The sequence below is a fragment of the Cervus canadensis genome, chromosome 7, assembly GCF_019320065.1.
Source record: "Cervus canadensis isolate Bull #8, Minnesota chromosome 7, ASM1932006v1, whole genome shotgun sequence".
NCBI lineage: Eukaryota > Metazoa > Chordata > Mammalia > Artiodactyla > Cervidae > Cervus > Cervus canadensis.
In genome coordinates this window covers 45377382-45393031 of record NC_057392.1, presented here as the reverse complement: position 1 = coordinate 45393031, position 15650 = coordinate 45377382, and the positions used below count along the sequence as shown (strand labels likewise).

The following is a 15650-nucleotide window of genomic DNA, read 5'->3' as shown; positions in this document are numbered from 1 at the left end:
TTTTTTAAGATCAAGTACTTCCTTATGTATGCATTGAGTTGTCCATTAAATTCTTTTGAATACATTTTTAGTAGACCTGTATTACACTGTCTTATTTAGCTATATCTGAAAGAAAATTCAAACAAAACCAACAAACCAACCAAAAAAAATATGAAACAATGGTCTTTCTCCAACTAGAAAATGTACCAGTGGCCTCTCTGTGTTCTCTTAAATACCAAATCATATGCTGTAATGTATTTTATAATATCTCTATTAGCTATCGCTTTATTTATTTACATCTTCTATATTAACACAGATAAAGGAGTTTTAAAAAGTATGTTTTTCTTTTATAATTTTATTTAATCTAATAAAACTAAAAGAGTAGCAACAAAATAGAGGTCATTCACCCAAATATATCATGAAATTCTGTATATTATACACACAAAAAAAATCTAGGGATATGGCTCATAACACATTATTCCCTTTATAACAGGTTATATCCTGCTGGTGTATTGCATCATCTTGATTTTTTTTTTTTTAAAGAATTTTCTAAGTGAAAAATATTACAGTGTGTGAACTGATAGGATTTTTATTAGTCTTGACACTGTTGAGTCTCCACATTTAGAGATATTTGGTTTTTATCCTTAGTGGGAAAAGCCAGTGATCTGTAGGCCTTTAAAATTCCAGTCACCTACAGTCACCTGGACAGTCTCCTCTGCTTCACATCCTCTTTTGTACAGGATCTTGGCTAGTCCTTCAAAATCCCAGGAAGCTGAAATCACTGCCTTCACTGTACAGACTTGGAGACGTAGGCATGGAATGATTAAGTGACCCATTCAAGGTCCTGCCACTGTAAGCAATCAGGGACTGAATGCGTGCCTGATCCGCCAAGCCATCCTCGTCCTCTGAGCAGCAGATGCCTTTGCAGCCCACTCAGACCCTCTTTCCTGCCCCAGCTCTTTGCATGATGGCTGCTAACAGCTCACAGCTGCCACAAAAGGCCAGCCCTTTGCCTCAAGGTAGGGCAGATTCTGGGTGCAATTCACACTCCAGCTCCAGGATGGATGAGGCTGAGCTGGACTCCAGCTGAAGTCACGTGCACATTTGCTTTAGCTCCTTCCTGGGCCCTGTTTCCTGCCCCTTTCCCTGAAGGGGCACCAATAAATTCCATGCACAGGAATCCCAGTCTCAGATTTTGCTTTTAGGGAACTGGAACCAGTATGCTTTCCTTCCTCCCAAGAAGCCCTATATCCAGCCTCATTCTCTGGAGAATTTTTCTACTTAGAAGCCCATTTATTTATTTTTTAAGATATTAGTTTATTTTATTTGTCTGGGATCTTTCTTTAGTTGTGGCATGGGAACTCTCAGTTGTGGCATGTGGGAGCTTCTTCTGCAACCAGGGCTTGAACCTTGGCCCCCTCCATTTTAAAAGCACAGAATCTTAGCCACTGGACCACCATGGAAGTTTCCCTATGAGGCCACTTAAATGGGGATTCTATTTTTCTCTCCCCCTATCAACAATAATCCCTACAAGGAAACGAACTTCTTACATTTAAGGCAAGTTCTTCCAATTACAGCATTAGCCCACTTTTTCTTACAAGAAAAACCTAGGAGCCTTTTTTTATCTCTTGTTAGTAGCAGAAGACTAGAATGCCATCCTTTCTCTTTCTGGTTATTTACCTTTCCTCCCTATATAGGAAAGCAAGCCAAAGGAGGGCTTGTTTCATTCATTGCTGCCCTCTCAGCATGGAGATCCACACCTGCTATGTAGCAGAGCGTGAATAGAGAGCACAGCAGAGCATAACAGAGCATGAGTGACGAGAGATGAAGCAGGCCAGTGCAAGGGCTGGGCCCTCACCAATGTACCAACGTGGGGGCTAGACCCTCTCTGACTACAGCCCTTGCACCTAGTGGCTTGTTCTGTGCTCCCAGAATACATGTGTCAGGATCACCAGGTTCTGATAAACCAGGTGAGGCTCGTTAGTAAAGAAGTTCTTTCCCAGAAGGCTTCTGCAGCCAGGCTGCCCTGCTCCTTGTTAGTGGTATTGTGTTACTGCAGTGAGTGACCTTGTAGGAATCCTTTGTCCCCTTAGTCAGGCCCTTACCATCTCTAAACAGAACATTTCCTCCCAAATGGTAGAACAAAGTTTTGGTCATAACTCATTACACTGATTTGACAGTGGAGAGTTTAAACACTTCTGAGTTGTATTCTGAAATCTCCAGGCTTCTCTAGGCATTTCCCTGTCCCCCTTTAGCACATAATGTCATTATCAGCCCACCTTGTAACTTAGATCACATTTGCTTGTTTTTGAAATCCCTCATTCAATCCCTCATCCCAGTCAGCCCTGGGATGTCTCAGCAGTGTTTTTCTGTTATAATTTTTGCAGAGAATAGCACTTGCAGCTCAATTTCCTGTCTCCAGCCAGCCTGAACATGTCTAGAAATTCACAGCGAATTTTGGATGGAGAGCACCCTTCCTAGGAGGGGTTTGTAATGTTCAATTCAATAAGCACTTAATGAGTATCTCTGGCATGCCTAGTCTAAACAACATATACATGTATAGAGACTGTCACTGCCCAGCTGGCTACTTCTGTACCATTAGTTGGTAATTATTTGGCAGATACCCATCTTGTTCAATGACAAGACACTTCTTTGCTACTACCTTATTACTCAGCCTTGCTTGACTAGAATTCTATGATTCTGGATTTCCCTGAAATATGGTTGCAAACCTCTATCACCTAATACTTATATAAGCAAAAGGGTCTTATAGTCATGTCCAGAGTAACATGAGCATATTCTGGACAGAATAGGAAGCGGCTCAGACCCAGAGCTCTATGGACAAAGTAAGCACATCCATTTGTCTTCAGGGAAATGACACTTTAACACGGGACAAGGATAAAGTAGAACCTAATTATGCAGACCCATTTGAGAGCTGAACAAAAACAACTTTGGGGAAAACTATTCATATCATTTACTGAGGCATCCATGTTAGCTTTGTCAGAATTTAATGCAGAATTAAGAATACTAGAGTGATTCCTCATCAAGGGAGGACATACCACAAGCAATTCCAGCTTCTCTGTTATAGAGGAAAATGGAGGTGTTCCCTTTCCTAAAAAGAAGAGTCAGATAAGGATAGACCCAAGTTTCAAAACCTGAGTGGGAAGTGAAGAAGGGCCAGGTGTTGGTCTTTTGTTGGTCTTCTGTTCTCAGTCTTGGCTCTATAGCCAGCATTTGGATCAAGTCACAAAAAGTATGTTTATCCAATAATGCTGGGGAATGCATCTGATACACTGGGCAGAATAATTCTATATTCCAAACATGCTGGAATATGGATGGAATTAAACAAGAGAACATCTAATAGATATTAAATAGTCCAACACTCAGGTTACTAAGTCACCTGCCCAACTAAGAGCAGGCCACAAAAACAGGCAAGGAGATTTCATGAGTCAGCATTGTACATCCTACTATACAGGGTAAAACATCTTAGGGAGGAGGGCAGGCATAGTTGCTCTAGAACAAGAAGCTGAATTTGCATCGGTTAGTTCACATCTAATGTACTATATGTCACTCTGGAGGCCCCATTTTATATAGATCATTATATATTAGAGTAAATCCGAGGAAGGCAACCAGGATATGGAAAGGTCTGAAAATATATTAATACAAACAATAGATGGAGAAACTGAGAACTTCTAAAAAAGAAGATTAATAGAAAGACAAGTCAACTGTCTTCAAATATCTAAAGCTTTAGGGATTACCACTGGCCAAAGGTGATACAATTTGAGGATTCAAATGAAATACCTGAGAATAATGGATCATAACCCATTAGATAATCCACTAGACAGCATTGGCTCTTGGTTTATTTTAGATTCTAAGGCCTAGCAATGGAAAGTGGAGTAAAGTTGTTCTATTTATAGACAAGCAAACTGAAGCCATTTCCCTTTAGTTCTAACATTGAAAAAACTTTTTGATATTTAATGAACCATGGACCTGGAGGGCAGAACTCTATTCAAGAACTTCCAAAGATCTTTAATCTGCTAAATAATCAACTACTCTTATTCACAGTATCTAGATTTCTATTTCCTTTCTAATAAAGATAAAAAGTTAACCTTTACTGAGTATCTAATAGGTAACAACTAAATATATTTTACTTAACCTTCCCAAAGACTCAGTGAGATGGGTATTATCTTTGTTTTATAGATTGGGAGATTAAGGTGCAATAACTCATGCAACGTGACACAAAGGGCAAGTGTCAGAGCTGGAATTTGAACCCAAGTGCGTCCAAACTCCTTCCACCCTACCCAACATACAAAGGACACATAAAGTGATTGCAGAGGTGTCTTAGGGTCCCACAGTTCTTGAAGGCCATCCGTCCTGGCCCTTTGATGGTTATGTTTACCATCTATCCAGCCTACAGTTCTACTATTCTCATTCCTCTGGATTAGAAGAAAAAGACTGGGGCTTTTCTAGAAACTCACCGTTAAAATAACCCTGATTTCTGTGAGGTATCTCTGCCTCATCCCTTCCCCACAGTCACCTTGCCTGCCCTCCTGTTGAATATGACTCAGCCTACCTGAATTAATCCATTTTCTCTTTCTCTTCTTCAGAGTCTATTCAGCTGACTCCTTGGAAACCAATGAAGACTAGTTTCTAGGTCTTGTGGTATAGTTAGGGGGAAAATTTAACACTGTTGATAACATCTATGAATTCAAAGATACCAATAAATAGTTTCTCTGATGAAGGGCAGTGCAGGTCAAGGGGACACATGGCTGTCCCAATCTCACTGCTTAGTGTTAGAAGAGTAAGAACATTCTAATCACAGTGCATGGTCGCAGACAGGCCCTCCCTTTATTTGACTCTTTCTAAGTGATTTTCCAGATTTCGTGTCGGAACACAGACTCTCTCTCCATCTTCCAACCTACTGCTCATATTTCCCAAAGGCTGAGAAGGTAACCGGGAGTTGACAAGTCCTCCAGCTGACCAAAGCTTTTTGCTTGAAGTAAGGAAACTTCTAGGTTTCTTTAGCATATTTATAAATACACTATTTGTATGTTTGGCTGCTTTCAGACCACCTGTTTTAGCTTCTTCTTTGTGCTAGAGTGCCCTGCCTGCTCTGTTCATTCCCCAAGTACTTCCTGAGCATCCCTGTGTGCTACATGCTGAGGGGACAGCCGTGAAACAGACAGACATAACCCCTGCCCTCATCAGGGCTTAAGAGCCTGGCTATAGAGACATACATGAAACGAAAATTACACAAATAAGGATTCACACTCAACAAAGAGCCCACATGTCTCTACAGTATCCAGCACAGAGCTTGGCACGTGGTGGGTGCTTTTTCACGAGTATGTGACTTGAATTTTTGTAGAATGTGCAGAAGGTCCCACTAGCTGAGTTCATCTTAGCACTGGGAGCTCAAAGCTTTGACTTTTAGAGTGAGGGGAAAACATGACAGTGAATCAGGGAGACCTGGGTTCTGGTTTCTGCTTTTCTACTCACTGCTAGGATTTTCTTAGGTGAGTCACTCAGATTTTCTGGCATCAGTTTCCTCACTTGTGAATAATGTGTAAGTACCAGGGTCCCTCATTAATAAAGAAACGGCTGCTGTCAGAAGTGGTCTACTCTAACTGCAATCATTCCGCTAGAAGACAAGGAAAGGCTGGAGTTGAGCCTTCCTAAGACAACTGTCTCTGTCCGAGGTGTCTAAGGTCCACGGGGAAGACAAAGTAGCAGCCTGAAGGGAGGCATCCCCTGGACCATGACCACGGAACTAACATGGGAAACATGAACTTCACTTACCACCCACTGACTACTTAAAAATAAATACTTTCATTTATAGGATTCTCTAGGTTATATTTCTAAACAAACAATCAGAAGAGAAAGGGAAGTACAGAAATAGTTTTCTTTGTATATTTAACAAGTAGAAAAATCCAATTTTCCATATACTCTGATAGTCAAAAATGAAAGCAGGATGTCAAATAGAGCTGATTACCCTGCATGTCCTTGAACACTAGTCTAGAGCATGATTTTGCACCATGATCTTAGGAAGTTTCCAGGAAGAAAAAAATTTTTGGAAAAATCCTAATGAATGCAGATTATCTTAAAAAAAAAAAAAAAAAAAGGCCCCTAACTTAGAAAACTAAAATGAAGTCAGGACATAGCATGTTGCCTGAGGCTGGAAGACTAAGGCCAAAATACTCAGTCTAGAAACTTGGGTCAATTGGCCTTTGAAAACCTCTACCTTTATTAATAAAATCCCTAGTATTCAGAAAAGGATCATCTCATACTCTTTTGACCTTGAGGTAAACAGATGAGAGAAGGGTCAGAGACAGAACCTTCCCCTGCTCCTGATGCACATTCAGACTGCTGAACTCCTCCTGAGGCTTGAGCAAACACTCCGAGTCTCTGCTACATTCTCCTTTCTTTGGCTCCTCATCAGAGTTCCTTTTACTTACTTGCTCCAAAACGTAAGAGAGCAAGTGACCAGGTTTTCTCCTGAGACAACTACATCCTCCACATTGCTTCAAACATCACTTCCTGGTCCTCTGCCCCTCAGGAACTGAGCCCTAGTACTCTGGCCAGAGAAGGGCATCATTTTCACCAGAGCACCTTCGGACAGGAGGCCCTTTCCAGCTGGCATCTTTGTGTCCATTTCCAAAGTCACTGGTCTTGGTCTAACTTAGGGATGAGCCAGTCACAGCCACTAAGGTCTCTGGAAACTATCTCAGCCTCAGCTTCCTGAGTTCCAGCCTCCCAGAAAGCACAGCCTAATAAGTGCCACTGGGGCATTTCAGGAGAGGAAACCCAGACTTGCTCTTCACTCTCACCAGTACTAATAAACTTTCATGACATGAGAGGTCTGGCTGGCCCCCTCAGTCTTCTGTCCCCTCAGACAAGATCTCCACGCTGTAACATATCTCCTCCAGCCCTCCAGCTCTTTCCCCTTTGGCCATCACAAAGACCACTGGCTACTGAGGTCAGGCTCCACCATGGGAGAAATTCCTCTATGGGTAATTCTCCAGGAGTGGTTAAGCCAATAAGAAGTCTTGGGGGAAGGAAGGTTGGGGCACTGTCCTACCTTGTCACTGTCCACTGTGTTCTGGGAGGTCCTAGAGGCAATGGAGATCGTGTCTGGCTGGCTGCTCCCATCCCCCTGGCTGTCAACATCCTCCACTCCATCCCTGCAGGAAGAAGAGAAAAACAACAGGGGTGGGGGTGGGGGGAACAACTGTGGGTTTAGAGCACACAAGGATTTCCAGCTGGTCTGGCAGAGCAGAGCCTTAGCACTTTTTAGCAGGGATTTATCTAAAATTATCCCACTAAAGGAAGCAGTCCCATGTGATTTCAATGATGTCACTTCTTGTGCTTAGCAAATACATAATCACTATGTTGATAACTGAACACAAAATGATCCTCTATAACTCTTCTGGCCCATGGTACAGAGGGGGCAGCTATTTATTTATTTTCACTAGGAATGGGTTTATAATAGGCAGTAGGAAGAAGCAAGTCCTGCTTAGAACCTAGGCTTCTCTGCAACTGTCTGGGTCATCTGCAACAATCCCAGGGTTCAGGGCATTCAAATAGATTTTATGCATGCTATAACAGGATAGGGGTGGTTTACAGCTGGCTTATAAAGAGAACAGAACTGAGAAGAATTATTTTGACCTGTGCTTCTCTTGCTCAAGAAAATTGGGTGGGATATTTTCTCCAGGGGAGATGATCCTTGGGAAGGTCCTTATGTTGGACCCTCAACTGCTGCATCTGGAGGAAGAGTTTATTGCCTTCATTTTGGTGTGTCTTATTGATCGCATGCTTATTTATGATGACTTCTTATTAACATAGAAAGCCAAGGCATCTTCTCAAAGATAAGAGGACAGTCAGAGATTCTGCAGCAGCTCTGAAGACAGCTGTGCTCCTGAGTGTCTGACAGGACAGTCTCCCGAGTATACTCCTGGCCTTTGGACCCCCTCCTAGGCCCCTGGACCGTACAGCTATTTCATTCACATGCTCCCTCAACTCTCCTGCTTTACAACTGGGTCCCAATCCTATACTGAATAGAAAGGCTGGGCCAAGGGGGATTAGATATCTGGCAACTGGTGAAAGCCAAAGGGTCCAAGTCAGGAAAAACTGGAGGTGTGGGCCAGGGGTTGGATAAATCGGCACAGGAAATGACAGCACTTCCTACAGGGATCTATGTGAAAGTCATACCCCTGGAAAAATATGGCCTTAGGGGAAATGGGAACTCACTGCTACTCCACGGGCAACATTTATTGAAGCTGTCTCATCAAAGTCCACACAATTACAATCTAGAGTGTGGGAGTACATGGACATGTGTGTGCATACATGTGATGCATATGTACATACACAGAGAGTGCTAATCATAAAAAGTTTCTCCCACCCAGAATAATTCTAAGTCAACTGTTCTCTCACCACAATTTGTGGGCTTGGGAAATGCCAACTTATTTTAATAATATAAGCCACACGTTCGTAGGAAGGAAAATCTGCTGTAAAAAAAATATGATGCATTTCAAAACCAAAAATAAAGGACATTTAGATCATCTGTTATTTTAGATATCTGGAACACTGCTCCCCACCATTTGTAGATAGTTCCGAACTGGCTGTACTTTCTGCTTCCTACTATTCTGGCCCATTGCAGGACCTTCTGGTCCACTCCAGATGAAGCTAGTTCTGGGGGAGGTGAGGACCCTAGCCAGGAGGGTACATAGTATTCCCCAAGCCAACCCATCGCTCTGTAAACTCTGTCCCCATATACAGGGAGCCAAGCTAGTGAAATAACACAATGCCTGGCTGTTCTCTGCAGAGTCCACCAAGGTTTCTCACTATCTCATCACCTGACAACGACCAAAGAAAGGCATGAGGCATTTCCAAGGTATGTCCATCCCATGCTCTAGAAATGCTCAAATTCTCCTACTAGAGGAGAAAGGGGCTTTTTCACAGAGTAACCCTGGGCAACCTCGCCTGAATATCCTTTCCCATCAAGGTCCTGGACCTTCAGTTCCTTATAACTGTTTTTCATTCTCTCTTTTTTATTGAAGTAAGGACTTGCTACAGAAGGATCTGTCTCTAGTACTAAACTAATTGTGCCCCTTACCCTGACAGAGGTAACTGAAATGAAAATAACCCCTCCCCACCATAGTCATAACTGTTCTTTCAGCACCTAGAAGGGGCCTTATCCTGGCCATGCATGTCCTGGGGCTCCTGCCCCTGGGGGAATCTCTCTCTACCTTAGCCATACCCTTCCTTTGACTACCACCTCCCTTGGTGGCTCCCTGGCCTATGTATGCTGGCTGGTACCAAAGGGTCAACTAAATCTTCTGAATTTATTCATGAATAGGAGAGGAGAGGACAGCCTGTTATCACCAACATCCATAACCTCCAGAACTCTGTTTTTAGTTTTTTTTTTGAGTTTTCCAAAACTGACATGAAGTTCTTCTATGCTTTCTTTTAAAGTGTCCTCCTCCAAAGAGTCATGTAAGTGACTGTCACAAGGAGACTTGAGAAAGAAATACTTAAGCAGTCACCCACTGGTATAGGGAAAACTGGGATTCAGAAGGACCCAGAGAGATGAAGATATTTAAAAAAACAGTCATCTTCTGCCCAATTACAATGCTTACCTCAAATGAAAGAAGGTGAGGACTTGGCAGGGGTGGGGGTGTAGAGTAAGAGCTGCAGTAACACCGTACCCCTGCCTATCACGGTCCTTTGGCTGTCTAGCCAGTCCAGAGAGCCCTCCCCTTAGCCACCTCCCTCCCAAAGCCTTCCCCATTACACTTCACTCTAGTGCCCATCACAAGTCCTCTCTCCTTGATGCCTGCAGCATTTCCTGTCCCTACCGGTGGTCCTGGCTCTTCTTGTTTAATTATCCCATGTGTGAGACATGGCTGTCAGATGGTTCTTGAGTGCCCCTTTTATATTCCTGGGGCACCCAGCACAGTGTCTATTTAGAGGACAGGTGCTCACTGAAGCTTTGCTGAGTATAATTGACAGTGATGGGTAAGGTGCTTAAAGAGTAGGTGACTCCTCTTAGGTAGAATTCAGTGGGGTGTCACAGAGAGCGGTGCACCACCCCCACAGAAGCAAAGGCTCACCCCACCCCCGCTCCCTGAAGCCTGTGAAGCTGTGCTGGGGGCAGAGACCCTGGTTACCTCTTACTATTGTTCCTCTGTTTGGCTGGTGTTTTGGGGAGCTGAATTGGCTCCTTCAAAGCTCCTTTCAGGTGAATGATCCTTTCTTGAATCACCTCTCGAATGTTCTTGATCCACTCCTGCTTGGTTTCTATGTTGGAGGCCTGGAGTGCCACAGGGAGAGACAGCAAGAACCTCATTTCCCTTCAGTCCACTGAAACAGTTCTCAACCCTTCTCTTGCAGGCTTAATCCATCATTGGTCAAGGATACCAAATGTTGGAGGGGTTTATTTCTCTGGTTTTATACTTGTGACTTCAATCCCACAGACATGCTTTTCCAACTCCTTGAACAGGGCTCTGACCTCAAGATTCAATGCAAACTTCTACAGGGTCATTTTCAAAGTATTTAATAACTTTGGAGGCACTGACCAACAGCGATATCTGCCCCTGCTGGACCAAGGATTAACCCTTCAGTTACTGGATTCTGGGGAGGTCTGGAGAATACAGAAGGGGCAATAAGGGGGTGTTTGGAGGCAGCAGCCATTTACCAAATGGATATGTAGACCTAGATATACTGGTCTAACTTGAATATACTTATATCTAACCTGGATATAAGTCCAACACCCATATGACTACATAGTCTTGTACTGATTGAGTCAGTCCCAGGTTTTAGCCTAGTAAACCTGTAAATTGAAGGCACTGCTATCACTCCCTGAATATCCCATTTGTCTTCATGGAAGTCTGTTCAGGTACTTCTTTCTCATGTCAGGCAGCAGCTATGCTGACAACTCAGAGTGAACAAGTGTGAAGCTTGGTCAGGGCTGGCCCATTTCTTCCTTGGTGATGGGCACTTCCCCGAGAAGCATACGACTGCTAGGTGCACCACATGCAGGATCTGTCCTCACTAGCATGACCACAAGGGCTGACTTAGTTCCCCGGTTATGGGTACCCTGGGGAGCTGAGGGGACTCCTTAAGGACCCTTCTCAACACCCCTCTCAATTGGCAGAGTTCCCAGGCTCGTACGATTCACTAGAGTTTCTAGAATGTAAGGGTCTATATCTCATACACAGTCATCCTCCATAGAGCAGAATACCTTATACGCGGAAGGTGTCCAGGAAAGAAATGTTGAATGAATGTGGAGCATTAAACAAGGTGACTTTTGCCAAAGTTCAGTTGTCATCCTTGCCACTTGAAGTGGCCATATGGACAGAACATATTTAAGTGGGCCCCGCTAAGGCCATTCCTTGCCTTCTTCCCTCCACGCTCCAACAAGTGCCTGGACTTACAGACCAGTAGTCTTTGAGATTTCAGGCTACTTTCATGGTAGAATTTATGTCTGAACACCCATATGAGGCTGCCCTCCTGAGGGAAGCCCAGAGACCCCAGATTTTAGGCATATCCTGCCCACATCCCTCTAAGCCCCCTTTGGTTACCCCCAACCCTGGTCTTGTGCCCAGCAGAAAGCAATACTTACTTTCAGCACTGTTTTATTGTCTGAGGATGGGGTGCGCCCAGACCACAAGGCGAATTTGCAGGGATCGCCCTCTACGTGTTCGGTCACACCCAGCTCTGAGGTCTGTAGACAGGAAATGCCTGTGAGAGGCGGGGAAGGGGAGGGCGGTGGGAGACTTAGGGCTGGGGTGGGAAGGGAGAGGCAACAGAGAGAGGACCGAGGGAGGGGCTCTGTCAATCAAACTTCAACAGACCGGATGTTCTGTTCTACCCAGGATGAAAGGACCTACAGGCACGTGCCTGATGAGCAGGTAGCAGGGAGGGAGGGTGAAGAGGGAGGCGCCCAAGCCAACAGGAAGAAGAAAGGTGAACTCTAAGATGCAGAAGTGGGCTGAGGGGGCACTTTCCAATTAGGATGCCTTTCACTTGTCCAGGATGGTGCTGGTGTGGCACCACGGGAGAGACGAGCAGAGTGTTCAAGATCCCTTCCTGCCCAAGGGAGCTAGCAAATGGGGAGTCTCGTCTGACCCCACCTGCCCCACCTACCAGTAGCTTGTTCTTGTAAACATATTTCGTGTGTCCTGAAGAGTCTTTGATCTCCTTGCTGAAAACCAAGGAGATCTCAAAGAGGAATAGGTGTCGCTCCCGTCCCTTCCGGATCAGCGACTTGGGGTCCCACACTTGAAAGGCATCTTGTAAAATCAGCTCCCCCTGCACATCCAAGTTCTCGTCGAACCCTGAAAAACACCCGTTTCATCCGTGTAGTTGCTCCACCACATGTGGGAGTTTTGCTCCAGTCCCCTCTTGGAGGCAGGCTTCCTGACAGTGATCCCTCAGCTCCCACAGCACTTTTCTCTCAGGCTGATTCCTGTGGCTCCTGCACACCTAAGAGGAGAGGTCTATGGCACTGGGATCAGACCCCTTTTCTGCCCCAGGTCTCCTCTACCAAACCAATATCAGCGGAATCTCCTGCAGAGCTCCAGAGCAGTCTCCCCTAGCCCACTGCCAGCCAGGACCGCCTGCGAGGACAAACGCCATCTCTCCTTCTCCCTCCACAGCTCCCACTGTCACTGACCTGGAGCTCAGAATGGGGCTGAGGATGCACACTGCCTGCCTGAGTGCCCTCAACTGCACTCCATTTGCTGTCGCTTCATTTCTTCATTTCTTATGCTCCATTCCTAGGACTCTTCCCTTTGATACCTCCTGTACTATGCGGTGCACAAGCCTTCAACAACTTATACTTGTACCATTTTAACTGAGGTTCTGAAGCTTTATTGTGTATAAGAATCACCTGGATTGATTATGAAAACACATATATCTGCCCATTCTTCAATCCCTACAAGACTGGGATTTAGTAGGAGTGGGGTGGAGCCCATGAATTTGCACTTTTAAACAAGTGCTCAGGTGCTGCTGCTGCTGCTGCTGGTCCATAGAGCATACCTGGAGTACCTGGATCCAGAATGCAGGTCAGGGACAGGCTGGAGGAGAAGATGCTTAGAGAGGAAGACATGCAGGAGAGGGTGTGGGGAGCAGGTGTGAACAGAAAAGTAGGAGGTGGAGAAAGTGAGATACCGGGAATAGATTCAGATAGCCAGTGCTCAGTCTGGAGAAGGTAATCATGGCTCCCCTGCATGAAGAAGTGGGCTTCCTGTGTTAAGGGTGGCTAAGATATACTGAAACCAGACCAAGTCTTTGGCAGTGTTGGGGTAAGGGATAGGGAAGGAAAAGTGGTAGGAGGGATGGTCCCGAAGAGAGGAATACCCCCACAGGGTTACTATGTACAACAAAGAAAACTTGTCTCCCTTATCTCACCTGTTTGCCAGCCCAGGTTGGGATATGGAATATTAACTCATCTAATAGTTTTGACCATGGCTGCTCTGGCCTCATCTGCTGGGTTTTGTGGTGTTGGGAGTGCTTTATTGTCTCACTCTGCCAGGTTTCTGGGTCTTTAGAACACGGTTCCAGTGGACTGAGGAGCTTTGACAAAGTTCCATCAGTTTTATGTGGCTGGACTTTACTCACCTGCTATGAATGGGTGAGGGTAGTTGCACACTGACATGAATGTACTTAATGCCACTGAATTGTACACTTAAAAATGGTTAATATGGTAAACTTTATGTTATATATATTTTAGAAGAATAAAAAAGAGAGAAGGACAAGGCTAAAGACAGTGTGTGTGTATGTACAGGATTTCTGCTTATTATGATGACACGTGCGATGCAGATGAGCAGGACTGCTATGGGTCAGGGTTTTCACACCTTTACAGTAAGGATGATGATGGCTTGTCCTACTCTGCCTCTCAGGCAGCAAGTTGTCCACATATCTGATGCAACACAGGCCTGGGGCTACCTGAAGGCAGGTGATAGCTGAGCTGGCCCCTGTGGATCTCCTCTCACACTTCCCCAGGACCTATGGAACAACTTTCTTCCAGCCTGGCCCTCTGCATGACTTCATACCACTTCCATCTCATGACACAAGTTCCACAGTTTTAGGAAAGGAGGAGGCTCCCCTGGGAGGTTAAGTGCACAGCTACCTTCCAGCATGCTGACGTGCATGGCGTCATTGGCTTTCTTTGGGACACTAAGCATCACCTCCAGGCCATCCTTGAGCTCCCCTTTTCCTTCTTCACAGCAAGTTAAAAGTTCCTGTGAAAAAGGTCCAGACACAATTAGAACAGTTTCCCCCAACTTCCCCAGCCTCCCACTATTTAACCCCTCAAGGCAATTATATACCAGTTCCTCAAGGAATTATGTGCTGTTTGCTTAGTCATTTAGTTCTGTCCAACTCTTTATCATCCCACGGACTGTAGTCCACCAGGCTTCTCTGTCCATGGGGATTCTCTGGGCAAGAATACTGGAGTGGGTTGTCATGCCCTCCTTTAGGGGATCTTCCCAACCCAGGGATTGAACACAGGTCTCCCACATTGCATGTGGATTCTTTACTCTCTGAGCCACCAGGGAAGCTAGCTTCATTGTCTGTAATAGTCCCCTCTGGGGACTCCTCTGGGGTGGAGAGGTTATCACCAAACAATTCAACCACCATGTTTTTCCCAGACTGAGCTTCCTCAGCTCAATCTAATCCAACCAACTCAACCCAACTCCCAAATGACTGGCACTAGAAGTGAGCAATGAGGGTATTCTCTGTCACTTGACTAACCTGGAGGTCAGGGAATACCTCTGGCAAAACATACAAACAGAGGTGCAGTACTATGTGATCATAAAGAGGACACACAGCACTCATACATCACTGCATGCCAACTTCCAGCACCACTTTTATTGACACACCTCTACCATCTGAATGACTTCTTTCACACTGGGAACAACCAGGGATTATGGAAAGTATAGGTTTAGAGCTTTTCAGAGTCCTAAAAGATTTTAGATTATATGTATCAGAAGTCGGCCCAGGGCCAACAGACAGGATCATAGATTAGTCCCTGGATTGTCAAATGAGGAGACTGTGCTCAAGAGGGACACGGGTTTTACCCAGGTTATAGAACTCATTGGAGGAGGCCATGTAGAGGCTTGAATCCAGGTCTCTTGAATCCAAATCCAGTACTCCATCCACCATGCCAACCTGTCTTCCCCCTGTCCTCCTGGACCATGGTCTCTCTTTAACTTCTCCATTGGAGACTAGGTCTTTACCTTTTCCATAAAAGATATATAATATCTGGTTGATGGAGAAAAGATAATTTCCAACTATCTTAGTAACCATAAAGACCACTCGAAATGATTTCACTCAAACCAGAGGAATGCTGGCTTTCGCTTTTCCTATCAGGGTTATCATATCTTGCTCACTTTGACACTGGAAAGGAAGAAGTTAAGCAATAGATCTACAAACCATACTTTCTCTTTCTGGGGAGGGAGAAGGCAGGGAACGGGTGGATGGGTGGGGATGCACTTCCAGGAAAGAAAGAAGTTGACAAGACCAAACTTTATAAACACATCAATGACAGACCTCCTGACAAACTAATGGTACCTGCTAGCAGGAGACTCCTTATTTATGGTGTGCTTTTAGTAGGATCTGTCTGGCCTGTCTATGACTTCTTATGGTAAACAAACCTACAATCAGTGGCTCCCTGG

At 44.8% G+C, this 15650-nt stretch overlaps 1 protein-coding gene across 15 annotated transcripts in view; it reads right to left on the bottom strand.

The window, feature by feature from the left end:
- Positions 1–15650, bottom strand: part of KALRN (kalirin RhoGEF kinase) — a 671401-nt gene that overhangs the window by 201000 nt on the left and 454751 nt on the right. For all 15 annotated transcript variants that reach the window (XM_043473179.1, XM_043473181.1, XM_043473183.1 and 12 more), the window contains exons 29-33: positions 14105–14216; positions 12118–12308; positions 11594–11695; positions 10140–10282; positions 7052–7154 (exon numbers count right to left, since the gene is read on the bottom strand). In XM_043473179.1, the coding sequence (XP_043329114.1) occupies positions 7052–7154; positions 10140–10282; positions 11594–11695; positions 12118–12308; positions 14105–14216 (651 nt within the window). The remainder of the gene's footprint in view (positions 1–7051; positions 7155–10139; positions 10283–11593; positions 11696–12117; positions 12309–14104; positions 14217–15650) is intronic.